The sequence below is a fragment of the Rhinolophus ferrumequinum genome, chromosome 16 (assembly GCF_004115265.2).
Source record: "Rhinolophus ferrumequinum isolate MPI-CBG mRhiFer1 chromosome 16, mRhiFer1_v1.p, whole genome shotgun sequence".
In the NCBI taxonomy this organism is placed as follows: domain Eukaryota; kingdom Metazoa; phylum Chordata; class Mammalia; order Chiroptera; family Rhinolophidae; genus Rhinolophus; species Rhinolophus ferrumequinum.
Window position 1 is genome coordinate 1,010,376 of NC_046299.1, and position 15,742 is coordinate 1,026,117.

The 15,742-nt window shown below is 53.6% G+C and overlaps 1 protein-coding gene across 4 annotated transcripts in view; it reads right to left on the reverse strand.

The window, feature by feature from the left end:
• Positions 1-5,759: 5,759 nt before the first annotated feature.
• Positions 5,760-15,742, reverse strand: part of PPP2R2D (protein phosphatase 2 regulatory subunit Bdelta) — a 41,252-nt gene continuing 31,269 nt past the window's right edge. For 3 of the 4 annotated variants that reach the window (XM_033129863.1, XM_033129862.1, XM_033129865.1), the window contains 5 exons: positions 14,764-14,941; positions 11,856-12,020; positions 10,122-10,291; positions 9,959-10,050; positions 5,760-7,396 (listed from right to left, as the gene is read on the reverse strand). In XM_033129863.1, coding sequence (XP_032985754.1) covers positions 7,117-7,396; positions 9,959-10,050; positions 10,122-10,291; positions 11,856-12,020; positions 14,764-14,941 — 885 coding nt within the window. In that variant the 3' untranslated portion in view covers positions 5,760-7,116. The remainder of the gene's footprint in view (positions 7,397-9,958; positions 10,051-10,121; positions 10,292-11,855; positions 12,021-14,763; positions 14,942-15,742) is intronic. The other variant, XM_033129864.1, reaches the window with a different exon arrangement.

Genomic DNA, 15,742 nt, shown 5'->3' on the forward strand with positions numbered 1-15,742 from the left:
TTATTTCAAATGCGTACATGCGTTTGTATAGTTATTTTTCAGGTTAGTATCTTTCGGTACAGTAACTGAGCTTCTGCAAATAGACCTCCTTCTACTGTTAATACAAGTAACACTGTTCATCGTATCCATTCAGTAACAAGTACACAATCCAAAGATTTAACAAATGGAAACACCTGAGTGTACTTTTAAAGGCAGTTTCCTGGGCCAGACATGTGCACTAACCAGGGTCTGAGTGTGCAGACTGTGTGTAACACTTGGATGTTGCCAGAAGAGAAGCAGACGGGGCAGCTCTCTGGAGGGAAACGGGGCAGTTTCTAAGAATGACACCTGCACATCCGCCATTCCTAGAAAACACCGCTGGGAATTTACCCTGAACGCAAACCTCTAAGCATGTGAAAGTGTAAATGCACAAGGATCTAACCAAATAGGAGTAACATGAAGTGTAAACGTTTGCAGCTGAAGCTCCCGTACTGCGATGGCTAGGTGGTGGGTGGTGGGCGTGGTGCTCCCCAGTGGGGCACAGCCCAGACTGTCAAGTAAAGGTATCTGTGTGTCCCCAGCAGCTAGGAAATAGTGACAGGCACTTACGACAGCCCGACTCTGCCTCGTCACCATGAGGCGCTGGGTTCCTGTCCTGGCTTTGGAGCAGTCCGGCCAGCAGTGGGACGGAGAGCTGCTAGGCCACTGAAACACATTAAGTCCCCTCCCTGGAACGCACCAACCAAGCCCTGAGGGTGTGAAACTGCCCAGGGGCCAACCTGGGAAGGATGGGCCACCTTGTGGGCGGGCCATGTCTGATGCAGACCCTCTGGTGTCAGGCGACCTGCCCCAGTTGACACCACTGGAAGGAGAGACGAGATGGGCCCACTGAACCCAGACTGTAGACTGGTGAACCAAATGGTGTTTGAGGAAAGAAAATAGAACACACGGTTTGCTATTGATGCAAAAAGCCAAGAAAATGTACACGTACCTGCTCATTTGTGCAGAAAAGCTCAGTGTGAATACGCCAGAAAGAAAGATGGGCCATAGACAGGAGTGGGCGGAGACGGGCAGGGGTGGATGGGGACAGGCGGGGGTGGGCGGGGACGAGCATGGGGTGAGCAGGCCCAAGGTGGTAGGAGAAACTTGGGCGTAACTTAGAGCCACAGCGCTGAAGCACTTCCTGCCTCAACGTGGGGGGAAGACACAGGGGTCTGACTTACAAGGAAAAGCCACGTGACGGGTGGGGAAGGAAGGCCTGACCTGAAGGGCTGGGTCACAGCGGACAGCACCGCACTCGTGCTGGGAGAGGTGACGTCCATCAGGTACAGGCGAGGGTCCAGAGGCTGCTGCATGTACCACTGCTGAGCACAAACACGTCACGGACTAGGAACCAGGTCTCAGTGGCGGGCACGGTGCAGGGGAGGCTGGGGGTACATTAGAAGTATGTGAACTTCTAGGACACGCAGAAACCCATCCAATGTGTGGGAGCACACAAGTCTTTCCAGCTCTGTTCAGTGACACCTCAGCACCAAGGAGCGGGCGGCACTTCGTGCTGGTTCCGAACACCGCTCTCCAGGAACCCAAAGCTCCTTGGAGAAGGGGGTTCCAGGGCACGGTGAGTGGGACCTTCAAGGATGTGCTCAAAAGATGACGGCATATTGAAAGGACCTCCACGGGAGCCGACTTGCAGGAACTCAGTGACAAAGTGACGATGACCCGTAGGCCAAGGCAGCACCCACAGGCCACCGATGGACCCCGATAGTAAATGAGTCAGTGGGGAGAGGCCCGCCAACAGACGAGTCACCACCATCAAGCAAACACAACTGCCGTGTCACAGCGGAGGAAGTTCATGGCGGAAGGTATGAGGACGAAGGGTGGTTTCGCTGTCCCCGCCAAAGTCGTTACAAAAAGCAAACTCGCCGCCTCACAGTGAGGCGGCCTGGCGACACCATCGACCTCCTGACGATGCACGGAGGCGGCCACATCTCTGTTCTTGCCAGAACGGTAACGGCAGGCGAAGCATGAGACCTATCAGGCAAAGCCATGTTGAGGAAGATTCTACAAATGAACTGGCCTGGTTCACGATAGTGCAAATCTGGGGAGCCGTGCGGGCTGGAAGATGAGACACGACAACTCAATGTGACGTGGACCCGCGACTGGATGGATCCTGGTCGAGAGAGATGTCAGGAAGAATCGGGGAGATCCAAGATTTGTGGGCGAGCTGGCAGTACCGTGTATGACTTTCCAGATGTCCCCAAGCACCTGCGCCCACATAGATGTCGGCGTAAGGGACACAGGATGAGGGTTTGAAGAACTCATGATTTTTGCAACTAGTTCAACATTATTTCAAAATAAAATGAAAAAATGAAGACAAGTTGATTCTACCTTCTTCCTCAGAGTGGTCCCCAGACTAGTGGCACCAGCACCACCAGGGAGGGGGCTAGGTGGTGCTGGAATGTGGCTGCCCAGCCATGGAGTCTGATCTCATGGCAGCAGAGGAAGCTCCTCGTGAACGGGGACGAGACGGCCAGGGCTGCTATGGGTGGGGAGAGCGAGAAGCAGGGTGACACATGCGACCTGTGCAAAAAGGGGATGGGAAGGCGTCTGCGAAGAATGACAGTGACAGACTACCACAGGTAGGGCCAAGGCTTTGCGACGATCCTGCAAAGAAATCTTCAGATTTCTGAAATGTACACCAATCACCAGTTCACACTTACATTGAGGAAAAAAAACCGTTTCTTCATCCAAAAGATGAGAAGTGTTGGTGAGGATTTGGAGAAAAGGGATTGCAGATTGGTGCAGCCACTATGGAAAACAGTATGGAGGTTCCTCAAAATATTAAGAATAGAGCTACCTTAGGACCCAGCAGTCCCACATGTGCATCCGAAGAACAAAAACACTCACTCGAGCTGTCTGCACCTGGTTCCCTGCAGCAGTATTCACAAGAGCCAGCACAGAAACCGCCACGGATGAAGACGTGGTTCCTGTGTCCGTCCGGTGGAGTATTCCTCAGGCCAGGAATGCAGTCCTGCCATTGGTGACAATGTGGATGGGCCTCGAGGGCATTACGCTGAGTGAGATGAGTCAGAGGACAGACGGGTGCCTGCCGGAGGTGGGGATAGGAGAGGGATCAAGGGACCAAAGTTCGTTACAGAAGCCGTAAGTCCTGGGGTCTGATGCACAGCCAGGCCACTGGGTCGCAACACACTCGCTGCACATTTGAAAGTGGCTGAGAGTGGGTCCCAACAGGTCTTACCACAAATTTTCTAACTGCTGGCGAATGTGAACTAGACTTACGGTGTGGCCGTGCTGCAGTGTCTAATCACTGTGTTGTATACCCGAAACAAACATACTGAATGTCAACTACACCTCGATCAAGAAAACATTTCTAGGAACCACAGCTGTACTCATTTGGACATTTAGAGTTTAGAGAACAAAATTGCCCCTGAAAGTTAGTTCTTGGAATAACAAACTGTTTCTCATCGTCATGGAATGTGCATTTAAAAAAATGTGCTGACATTTCCAGAGGTAATTTTCTAATAACTGAGCTTGAAGGCAGCGATTAGTCACGGGGCATGGTCACCTTGAAAGCTGCAAGGAGCTTCTTTCAGAAGACACACCCCGCTGGGCAGCTGGGTGGGGGGTGCGCCCGCCAGCGATGGGGTGCCACGTGGACCCCTGGGTCTTCTCCGTGTGGGCCCAGCCATGGTGGGGTGGCCCCCAGCGGCGGGGCCTGGGTCCGGTGCCTCAGCACCGGGGTCCCTGCAGGTGTGCAAGGGAGCTGGTCGGCCTGGGAGGTTCCAGTCCAGCCGTGCCTGCTACAAACATCACTGACGCTCGAGGACTTCAGGAAAGGAGAGCTGCCCAGAGAAGATTTGCAAAACTGAAAATCTTGTCACCACCAAGTACCGTCATAGCCAAAGAAAATGAAACGGGAACAAGTCACCTTCCATACTTAGAAGATATTGTGATGATCAGAGAAACCCCAGGTTCCATTTACTCACGTCTTCAACAAGCTTTCTTAGAAGAGTCCTAAGAAGCCTCGGTGGCACACAGGTGTGCTTCCTCAGAAGGGAGTGACAGAGGCAGAGGCAGGAGATGAAATCAGACAGATGAGTCTGTTAGCCTTCGACCACTTCAAACCCCAAACAGGACAGCCCAGTGTGGGTTCCTCTGTGGTCTCCACCAGCTCCCCGCCCAGTGACTGCCACCTGTCCTGGACACCATCTGTGTCCTCCACCTTCGGCCATACGTACGTGAAGGTGGGAGGCGCGGACGGCTAAGCAGTGACTCTGACCCCAGCACGTCGGCAGCTGGTGTCCCCTCCATCACACCATCAGGGACAATGCGGCACCAAGTCCAAGGTCCCCCCTACACTGTGCAGGTGGCCTCTGCACCCTGCACTCACCAGCTCTGTGGGGCAGTGTGGGGCCCAGAGGCACCTCGAGTGACCGCACCACGCCGCCCCCTGTAACTCACCACAGGTGGGCCGGGCGCCTGCAAGAGGCCAACACCCAGTGGGGTGACTGCTGTCCTTACCCAAGTGTGGGCTACACCCTGTCCACACTCGGCCCCAGCTTCCTCAGGCGGCCTCCACGGTGGGCACACGGGAGTCCCTGCAGCAAGGGGGGACCCATGGGAAGAGCACCTGGGGCTGGCCTGGGGACCAAGGCAGCAGGCAACTACCTGGAGGTGGGCACGCGTGGGCTCTTCCTGCTCTGCTTCCAGGTGTGTGGCTGTGTCCTGTCCCCCTGCAATGCCGGAGGACTGGGTCCTGGGCGCGCACACGAGCCTCCGTCTGTGTGGCCTCCTCCCCTCCTGCCACAGCACCCAAGGGACAGTGTGTCCCTCTCAACGCCCTGGGCTCGAAGCACAGCCCGTACCACACACCACTGATGCTCGCCCACTCGGGGCTGCCCCTTCTCAGCCCTGACTGCCGACACCTGGTGACGAGGACGGGGGACCTGAGGAGTCTGGGCGCCCTCCTGCCACCCTGCTCAGCCCCTTCAGCAGACGTGCAGACAATTCCTCCTAACCGGGAGCACTCTGCTCTGCCTGCGGGAAAACCAGGTCACGGCTCCGGGCTGGGTCCCGCTTGTGACCACGTCGGCCACAGCCCTCACCCAGCAGGGCGGGTGCACTGCGCGTTTCCTTGCTGTTCCACTCACCCGTGCAATGATCTGTGCACAGTTTTAAGGCACACTGCACTTGTCTTGGATTGGCTTAGGGAGGCTCAGGTTTTTTCAAAAATGCATGTCTGAATTCACACATGAATAAAGCTTTTTTGCCAGATCCAGGCCATCTGCCCAGAGAGTAGTAAACTTCTGTCAAGTAAAGCAGTGTCCTCAGCAATGGAAAAACTCCCGGCATTAACTTTCAGGAACAGATAAAATTGACCTAACTTCAAATAGGAGAAAAGGGGAAAGTTCTAGAAGAAAAACAACAAAAAGGTGTTTAAGTAAAGCCATCAACAAGAAATAAATAGAAGTCTGCAAACCAGAGGATTTTCAACTGATAGCGAGGGAAAACGGCACAGGAAAAACCAGAAATTCCTAGAGCTCTGAAAGTGTGTATCTGTCACACATCACTGCTGTGCTGGGGAGAAGGGCCAACAGAAATGGGGACTCTGGAGCCAGCTGTAGACACCGCCTGCACACGGTAACCCTGTGACTTACCTTCTGCTCTGTCCCCTCCGAGATGCACAGGCTGCCTTTCTATTTGGTTGAAATACGTTTTCAAGGAAAGATGAAGGAAGTTGTCCAAATACACAATGCAGATCCAGTTAAACATTTAAAATTTATTAAACTTTTTGGTCAAAATAGCTGAACAAATATACACAATCCTATTTTACTAGAACTGCTTTTCCTTAAGGACCAGGGTTGACTAATGCTTAAACAACTCTGTTCCACATCTCAGATTTGTAAACCGTGTCTGTCACAACCAAGATACAGTGTATGAATCGTCTTGAAATTAAATGTACTTTTCGATGCTCAGTTTGTAACTTAATGTGAACCAATGGCATTCTGATAACATTAACTCAGGGTGCCGAATGACAAGCACAGCTCCTTGCTCACCTGGGGTGCGTGAGCAGCTCCCCTCCCCGACGCGGGGCTCATGTGCCCCTCCACGGTGGCGCGGCCCAGCCACTTGGTGGTGTGGCACCTCTACAGCTTGTCTGGGGAATCAGACCTCTGACAGCGAGGGTCCTACTTGTCCTGGTGGCGTCTCACCCCAGCTGAAGTGGTTTACTTTCGCTGGCTTGAAGTGCAGTAGGAAAATCAGCATGCAGATCGTGTTACCAAGTTTAAAAAGTACGCCCCTCCAGGACGGTTTAAAAAGTTAAAAGGAAGCACGGAAGTTTCCAACCACAGTGAGGTTTGCACAGGGCAAAGCCGGTGTTGGTTTCGTAGCAGCACCTCCATGGCGTTCCTGCAGTTTTCTTTCTCAGAGGTGGTCAGTTAAGGCTTTCCCCAGACCTTGCCTGGCGTGTCGGGCGTGCTACTTCTCCAGACCAGAAGGTGGGCGTGTGGGGACAGGCATGCTCAGTCTGCAGAACTGCACAGCTACCACCGCTCTGCCATCGAAGGACCAGGCTCCCACGCGCCCTGGAGCGCCAGCCCCGTGACTCGATGGTCAAAGCAGAGACGGCTCAGGAGGGGACTGCAGACCCTGCGCAGTGTCACCCTCACTGGGCGGCCACACCTGGGGTGAGGGCCACACAGGTGGGGAGCTGCCTGAGCTGCTTGGGCGGAGGGCCCCGGGTCAGGGCGGCCGGTGCAGCCACACGTGGGCCCCGGACGGCAGAGCAGGACGAGACTAGAGATCTGACAACAGCCGTTCTCTTGGGTGGTAACGTTTTAGTCTATAAACCGGGAAGGATGGCTCGGACTTAAATAAATACACTTATTTTGAGCAACGGTTTCGACTGAGCTCTATCCGTCCGTCTGCTCCGAGCGGGCTCCTTGCTGGGCAGCGAGCCCCACAGCCCCCCTGCTGCGGGCAGAGACACGCAGGCTCTGCCGAGGCCACCCGCCCCCGTCTCCGAGGGGACCGAAGCGCCCCCTGCTCTCTGTGGGGAGGACAACGCCCTCCCTCGACAGAAACGGCCGGGCTTAGCTGTGTACGCACGCGTTGCTAGTTGACCTTGTCCTGGAAGATGTAGAGGTTGTTGGTGGCAGCCACAGCGATGACGTTGCCCGCCGGGTGCCAGGCGGTGTGCAGGATCTTCTTGCTAAAGTCCAGGCTGTCCACGCTGATCTCGTCCCGCTTCCTCTTGGCGCCCGTGCACACCTTCCGAGGCTTCAGACTGGCTCGAGGCTTGCTGTTCTCTCTGGAAGCTTCCAGGGTAACGTCCCTCCGCGTGTTTCTGTCAAACATTCTGAAGAAGTTGTTGTAGGACCCAGTCATGATCGCACTGTTCAAACAGGAAGAGACAGGAACGTGTCAGCGACCGGGCACGGGACACTCGCACCACGCTGGCCCAGCGTCCAGGACTCGCCCTGTGGGTTGAGTGCAGCCCTGCTCCGCGGCACACAATTATTCTCAGAAACAAGAGCGAAAAGCAATCACGGTCAGGAGAGAAATGCAATGAGGATTAGTTACTGCCCTTCATATAGATAATCCTGTCAGTGAAACAAAGTATCACAGATTAAACAAGGAAAAAAGTAACAGGTTCTTACTTTTGCATTTTGCATCAATATTATGCATTTTGGACACAGGCACAAAGCCCTCTACACATTGATCTGTGCCGCTCACACTAACAGTCTGATTTACGGCCAAGTCCTGACTTCTGACTGAGGCAGACCCAAACGATCTCGACTCATTTCATAGCCCTTTGTTCAAGCTGCCAAGTATCTTCGCTCACAATTGATCAGAGACTGTTTTCTTCATTCCTTAATTTCAGCAAGTTTGCTACATGAAGCAAACCGTGAGGAGAATCACGGGGAGAAGTGTGGGAGAAACTGAGGACCTCCCTTCACAGTCCGCTCCAGATGCTGCAATACTGTCCATGTTTGTACTTCTTCAGGAGCGGTTCTAATGGCTTTCAGTGTCCGTAGTAGGAATATTCCTCTAAATCATCCATCATTGTGTTATATTTCCTTTATATCGGAAGAAAGTCCTGGTTGTTTCCTACAAAAGGAGAGAATGATGGCTGCATGACAGTGACTGTTGCCATGACTTGACCCACGGCTTCAGAATGAGGCCAGTTCTCGATGAGAGAGAGGTGCTCCCACACTACCACGCTCAGCTCTGCTGCCCGGCTGGGACCAGCGTCTTCTTATGCCAACACCCACCCCCGTCTCGTCACCACACGGTGATGGGTGGGTCCTCGAGGCACCCCGAGAAGCTTGGGGTTCCCTTTACGCCAATGAAGGCCGATCCCGGCTGCGGGCAAACACTTGTGTCAGGTTGGCTCCCCGAAGGCTTCGCGCCAGATAATACGCCACGAAGAGGAACATGAGGCCCCGCTAGCTGTGCTTATTGCGACTCCACTGCAGACACGGCCAGTGCAGGTCAGAGGCCCCAGCAGCCCGGTCCAGGCAGAGGGACAGGGAGCTCACTCCACTCCACGCCACCTGCCTCTCCACAACAGAAGCTTCCAGCAAAAAGGCAGGGGAGCGTTCACGAGTGAACGAACACGACTGGAAGCTTGTGGATGCCCCTTGGGACAGGGGCCTTAACTGCATTTTGCAGTGTTTCAGATCCAGCAAAAGGTGTAAAGAACACGCAGTGACTATCCACGCACCCACCCGGCATGCTCACAGCTAAGCCCCCGTGTGCCCTTCCAGAAAGAGGCTCTCCCTTCCTGTCGCCTGCTGGGCAGTCAAAGTAGGGGTGAGCATTCCCGTACGCTATATCTTCTGAAGTTACAGGTTCTTCAACACAAAACTGCTGTCCATGCTCTAAACGTCACAAAGGCCACCAGACCACACACACACTCGTCCGGTGTGCTCTCTGCTGGCTCTGAGACCGTCTGACATACATGTCATGTCGTCTTCCTCCAGGCAATGACGCAGTGACTTTCAACGCCTGCAGTTCTCATTTCTCGAAGTTCCCTCTGCTTCTTTTCCAAATCTCCTAGGTCCTTTCGAATGGTCCTGTGGTGCCCCGTTCAGGTTTTGGCTCCTTCCTTCAAACGTCCTGCTGCTTTCTCATTTCATACTGTCACGTAGTGACTTCAGGGTCTGACGCCCCTGGGGTGCAGTCCTGTTGTGGCCTCTGCTGACTTCCTGGATGTGCTTTCCTGCACATACTTGATAGTTCTCACCTGTGAGCTCCCATGTGCCTTTCACCTGGGGACATTTGGGCCCCAGGCTGTTGTGGCTGAGTTCCCTGACGTGGCCAGCAGGCACCCCTACAACAGCGTTCTCAGTGGGTTTGCCAAGAATGGGATTCTTGGCTGCTGCCCACCTGGCCCCCCACGCAGGGCTGTGTCTGCAGCAGTCGAAGGGCAGACTTGTTTCCCACCTTCAGAACGGTTACATTATAAAGTAAATCAAGATTTCACACGGGCCATCTCCACTTTTTGACCAAGCATGACAACCAGGAAGCTTCGAGGGTATTTTTTCCCACTTCTGTCCAGAAGAAAAAGCCAACTGAAGTGTGGCCGTTCCACATACTTACTGGCAAATAATGTCCCCACTTCCTTTTTGCTCCTCTTGGACACAATGAAAGATAAGAAATTATCATTCACTAAGCATTTTAAAAACAGCCAATATGAACCTAGTACTGTGCTTACTGTGTAAATATAGGCGGGATTATAAGCAAAGTCAGAAGTCTGCTCAGACATCCCATTTTCCCCACGTCGAGACTGTCACCAAACCAAGAAACAAATGGCCTGGAAAGCCGTGTCCATCATGCACCCTCGCAACCTGGGACTGCAGCTGGCCCACCCGCCTCTGAAAGGCCCACGTCTGGCCCGAGGAGACCCGGGAGAGCACCCTGCTTTAGGCTGTCGCCACGACGCAGGCCTTACCTATCTGAACCGCTCCAGCAGCATTCAAACTTGTCAAAGATGCAGTCATTTTCGTAGAGAGAGCACAGCTTGCTTCGAAGGTACTCGTGGACCTTAACAAGATCACAGGAAGGTTAGAGGGCACCACGTGCGGGTGTGGCGCCGTCCCCCGCAGCGGCCTCACCTGGTGGGTCTCGACCGGCCGGCTCTCCATGTTGAGGTCCCACACCTTCACTGACAGGTAGTCTCGGGTCATCATGTACCGACCGCTGTGACTGAATTTCACGTCGGAGATGGAGGAAATGATTTCTGAGAAGAAAGACCTACTGCTGGGATCTTCAGGTTCTTCAAAAACTGAAAGACACAACATTTTCAGTGTGTTTAGAAACGAGATGACACAGCCCTCTGAAGTCCAAGTAGGACGCAGGCCCCCGACTCCGCAGGGATCTCCTCAAGCTTCTGCTTTTCCTGGTGGCCAGACGGTGGCAGGTCTTTGACTTCTGTGCCTAAGACGTCTGGACGAGACACTGCCGTGCCGGTGACTGACGGGGCCACATCGTACGACTCGGGGGGCGAGGCCCTCCACGCTACCTGGAAAAGCTCCAGGACACGCCAACGTGTGTCCTGCGTAAGGTCCCTGCGCCGACCGGACACTGCAACCGCACACTGCGACTGCACCGTGTCTGCGTGTCCTTGCAGCATCAGGCCCTAGCAGACCACATCCCCCCGCGGAGTCCCCAGCACAGGAAGCAGACACGGCATCACCTGAGGACGCAGACACGGCGCTCCAGGGCGGCCTGGACAGTGCCACAGGCTGCTGGAGTGACAGCCACCTCTAGCTGGAAACGCTGTGGTCCAGACTGCAATACCAGACTGGTCCCACCTGCCACGGGGTTGTGTCCACTCCTTAGTAGTCACGTGTGACGATGAAGCGGAACCACTGCTTTCAGAAAAACCTCAGTGCTTCCCAGCGGACCCTCCTGTCTCCTCGTTTTGCTTTCTCAGCAGCATCTCAACGCCCCCCTCCCCTGCGCCATCTGGAGGCCGCACACCCGTGGTTCCCAGCGCACTGTCCCTCCTCTGGCTTGGGAAAGTTTGGGCAAGAAGAGTGGTGTGTCCTTTTTACAAACAGTGTAGGAACCTGTACGTTGTCGGCTCTACATTTGAAGTTGGTTTTAAGCAAACTGGGGGCAGTACCGAGCATCTATTCAAAGAAATTACTTTGCTAACAGATACAACTACTCTTAGAATTCAGAACTGTTCATTCAAGAGTGTCATCTTGAAGATACCGACTCAGTTTTCATTGCAGGAATTCTGTAAGTACGGAATTCGTGCAAACACACTTCAGCACCCCTAAGAGCCTAAGGCAGAAAGTTTCCTGAAAGCCAGCCAGCGCGTACGTACACTTAATGTCAGGTGCTCTTTACACGGGAGACACTGCCGGACAGGAAGGGTTTACCTGGTGGCACTCCGGGGACCCGCCTGCAGTTTCCAGAACGCACGTAACACACCCATGGTGTGCACACTAGCTTTCTATAAAGTGGGGCCTATTCTTTATGGCTAAAAATACAACAAATCCAAAACTCTCCTCCCCTAGAAGGGACTTCATGGCTCAGTGGGTACAGTGCCCGACTTCCGGGGGGACTGGCTGCCAGCAGAGCCTGTGGTGACAGCTGGGAGTGGTCAGGGGGGACGGGACCTAATGCAGAGGCAGAGGCAACATGTGGCTCAGGGGCTCCAGCCCGGCACCACCACGGACAGTCCACAGGCAACACGACCTCGCGTCCCCCTTCTCGGCCGCGGCCCACGGCCGATGGGGCATGGGGACAGGAGAAGACACCTGTCGGCCTTCACAGATACCTCAGCATCTGAAAACAGAAGCTCTCAGGCAGCCGGTCCCCACACGCCAGGCACTTACACTTAGAGTGTGTGTCACACAGGGCTGAGGAGCGCATGTCACACAGCCTGGTGGTCCCCTTGCTGCTGCTGTGGACAAACACGTTGCACTGGTGCGGGTGGAACTCAGCCGCAGTGATCACCTCTGTCAGCTCCTCCATGTTGGCGGGCTTCATGTCCACGATGTCTGCGGGCACACGGTTAAGGCACAACACCCGGGGCTTTGTTAGTCAGCCCACAGTCAGGCGGACAGCAGGAGCACGCCCCGCCTGGCGGTGAGGTTAGACGAGCTGCCCAGGAGGCGGGCGGACACACACACACACACAGTGTGGCAGGGCCCGTCAGTGAGTGGCTGCGCTGCCGTTCTGACCCGACCCCGGCCACGGGCCACGCACACACGCACTGCCTCCTCTTGTGGCTCCGGCTAACGTTCTGTAAAGACCTTCAGAGCAAGGTCACACAGTCTCAGTGATACACTTAGGAGAAGCCAGCAAGCAGCCACATGCACAGAAATCCATGCTTGTTTCCACGAACAATCACACAGGAGTGTTGCATTTCCAAATGATTCTACTTTTCCAAGTATCTGACATCAACAGCTTGTTCTACGTAGTTACAATGTGTCCTATGGGAGGTTGCAAAATACAGAAATCACAAAACTGAAAAAAACGAGAGCAGGAGCTGACTTTCCGCCAAGATGGAACAGCAGGGACCACAGGTGTCCTGCCATTGTGACATCTAAGAAAGCTGACCAACTAGGCAACACCACAGCTCAGGCACTGGACATCAGACGGCATGGGCAGTGACCCTGTGGGGGCAGTGGCCCCCACAACACCCCAGCTTGCCACTGTGCAGGGTGGGGACCTGGGCCTGGCCTGGGCGTCGGGGAAGCCATGCGGCTCGCAGCGCTAAGAGCGAGAGAAGAGCTCCCAGCAGGCTCAAGGCAGGACGGGTAGTATGGGCCCGCAAGGAAACGGCCCAGGTTGGAGAAGGGCCACCTCCACCAGTGAGAGGACCGTGCCAGCTCACAGAGCAGTTAACTAGGAACAAGACACCCAAGGCACATGGAGGGGACAGCCCGCGGGCGACTGTCAGTACACAGGGGGGGCAGAGCAGCTGAGCCTATCCTGTGAGTACATCAGAGGCATTTGCACAGTGGTAAGAGACGCGAGGATGTGAAAGCGTGTGAGCCCTATTATCTGTCATCTCCATCACAGGAAAGGCCACGCAAAGCATGATCGTGAGACGAGCATTTTAAAAAAACAATGAAGGATGACGGCATAAACAAACACTTTATGTGTTAGCGTTCTCATAAATCATTAAGGAAAAATATGAGCTTCCATTAGGAGAAAAAAATGACAAAGTATGTAAAAAAAAAAAATTCACAAAAAACGGGCATTAACTTACTGGAGATCTACAGCACCACAGAGCGGGACATTGAACAAAGGACACGGGCACAGTGACCCCTGCAGTTGTAAATCTGTATTCCTACCGATACAGACAGACGGGCACAGCACGTCAAGGAATTGCGAGGCTGACGGCAGGCTTACTGCCTTACACCAGGCGTCATGCCGAGCGCCAGCATCTTCTCTTAGCTTTTACAATAACCCGAGGGGCACATTCCAGTCCCTCAACTTGACCGAGGAGGAGAAAGGCTTACAGAGACCAAGCGACTCGATGCCGAGGTCAGCCAGCTGAATCTGGGACTCCTGACCGCCCCCTGCCCCGGTCCGCCGTGCTGGGAACCTCACCATCGCTGTGTAGAGGACGAGCCCTGTGTTTTAAAATCATAAACGTGCTCACACAGACACGAAAAGTGTGGAGGGGTGTGCAGCAAACTCCTTACAACGGGTAACACGGGTGTCTCTGGAGGGCAGACAAGGCAGGAGAAACTTCCTTTCCTTGCATCATTTCAGTTTTATTCAGAAGAAAGGTTGAAAATATAAGTGCTTCATGAGAATAAAGAGAAAGCAGGGCCATGGTTATATACCTCGTAATTTGGAAAGTTTTGCAAAGTTGAAGAAGAGAGACAGTCATACACGGCTGTCAGTTCATCCCCTACTGCAGCCGCCTCCAGGGACTACTTAGCCCAGGCGGGACACCTGGCCGGCTCCCTCCAACCACCAGCACGACAGAGACTGTCCGAGGGGCAGTTTCATAAACTAAGTAACTACATCAAGTAACGAAATCAAGTAAAAGACAACAATAAAAATGAAGTGTAAACTGCTACAACTTTAAGTCATATACACTTCGTTTCGTGAGATCAATACGCGTGCAGGGTGGACAAGCACACGCGAAGCCCTGGACCTCGGCAGGCGAGTCGGCGGGAGTGCTGTCCAGCTCCGGCCAGCCAGACGTCACTCCGAGACGTGGTGCAACCCACCTGAAGCCACGTGGTCTGTACGTATCACAGGGCTCGCGTTTTCTGGAGAAATCAGTAACTCTTAAAATGTGTGATTAGCTAGTAATATTTAATTTTCATCTTAAAAATAACAGTTGCATACATCATTTAAAGATGAATTTCTGACTATTCCTTAAACACCCTGTCTTCTAAAACAGAATTCTTACACCATCAGTCACTTCTTGGGTTGGGTAATTAAACATCATGCTAACCAAAGCCAAAGCCAGGATTTTCTACTAGCAAATTTAGCAAAACAAAACAAAACAGAACACCCCAATGTCGCAAATTTGTAAATACATACTCTTCAAACTGCCTGATTCACATAGGGAGGCAGTGGACTTGAGGTCATTCCCATCAGAGAAAACTTTTCCCACAGGGAGTGAGAAGTTGTACCTCCAGGGACACACACAATCAAATCACAGGCTGCTGTGCAGCGCGGCGTCCGGGGTGGATGGCGGGGGGGTGAGGGGGGAGAGCTCCCCATCTGAACAAGTCTAGGAAACACGCCGCGCCGCCGCCCGAGGAAGGATACTAAAGCTTCTATCCGTGATTTCTAAATGCCACAGATTAATTCTCAGGTCATCCGCAGAAAGATACGTTTCATGATCACTGTTTACTGAAATGGAATTTATATGATATGTGTGAGCATTTGCAAAAATCCGTCGTGGACTTGCTTCTACCATAAGGTCCATGGGCTTCAATATTGGGACCTAAAAATGAAAGGAAACAGGAATTCAAAACAAGGGCACAGCAGCACAAAATCAGAGCAGAGCAGGTGATGAGGAGGACAAGTTGACATGCACGGTTCAGCGACAGCTTTGTACAGTCACCAAGTAACAGAGCTGTACACACAGGCTGCAGGGGTCCTGTCTGTCTGTCTGTCTGTCTGTCCCCAGCCACTAGGCCTTGCTGCCATTACCAAAGTTGACACTTTCTTGTTGAAGAAAACAGCAAACTGCCTCCAGGGCTCCCATGCTACTGATGTGGCTTCAGGCTCCTGTCTGTCCCCGTGGCCACGAGCCGCCTGACCGCCAAGGTTGGACCCTCCCCTGCTCCTCTCTCCTGGCAGTGAGCCAGGTGCAGGAGCCGCTCCCCTCCGTGACTGGTCTGCTGGTCAGCACACACACCATGAGCCTTGGAAGGGGTGCAGGGACTGCAGGGGCCCTGGGGGCTGAGGCCGTGCCATGTCTCCACCGGGCACTGGCGATACTTGAGTGTTCACGGGGCGGTTCACCTGTATGGCAAAGGCATTTTTTTGTATGTATATTACACTTCAATAAGAGGGTTTAAGAAAAGGATCTCTGTGACGAGTGCTGTGGTCCGGGCAGGCTTTCCAGGGAGTGGGACACCTCCACGGAAATGGAAACGGTCAAGAGGAGCTCGCCAGGCGGAGGGGCAATTGTGGGAGACAGTGTCCACACGTGACAAAAAAGAAAAACGCCTGACATCACTGACATCTAGCAGCAAGAAGGAAGCTTTAAAATCAAAGCAAAAAGTTAGCATTCTTTTTG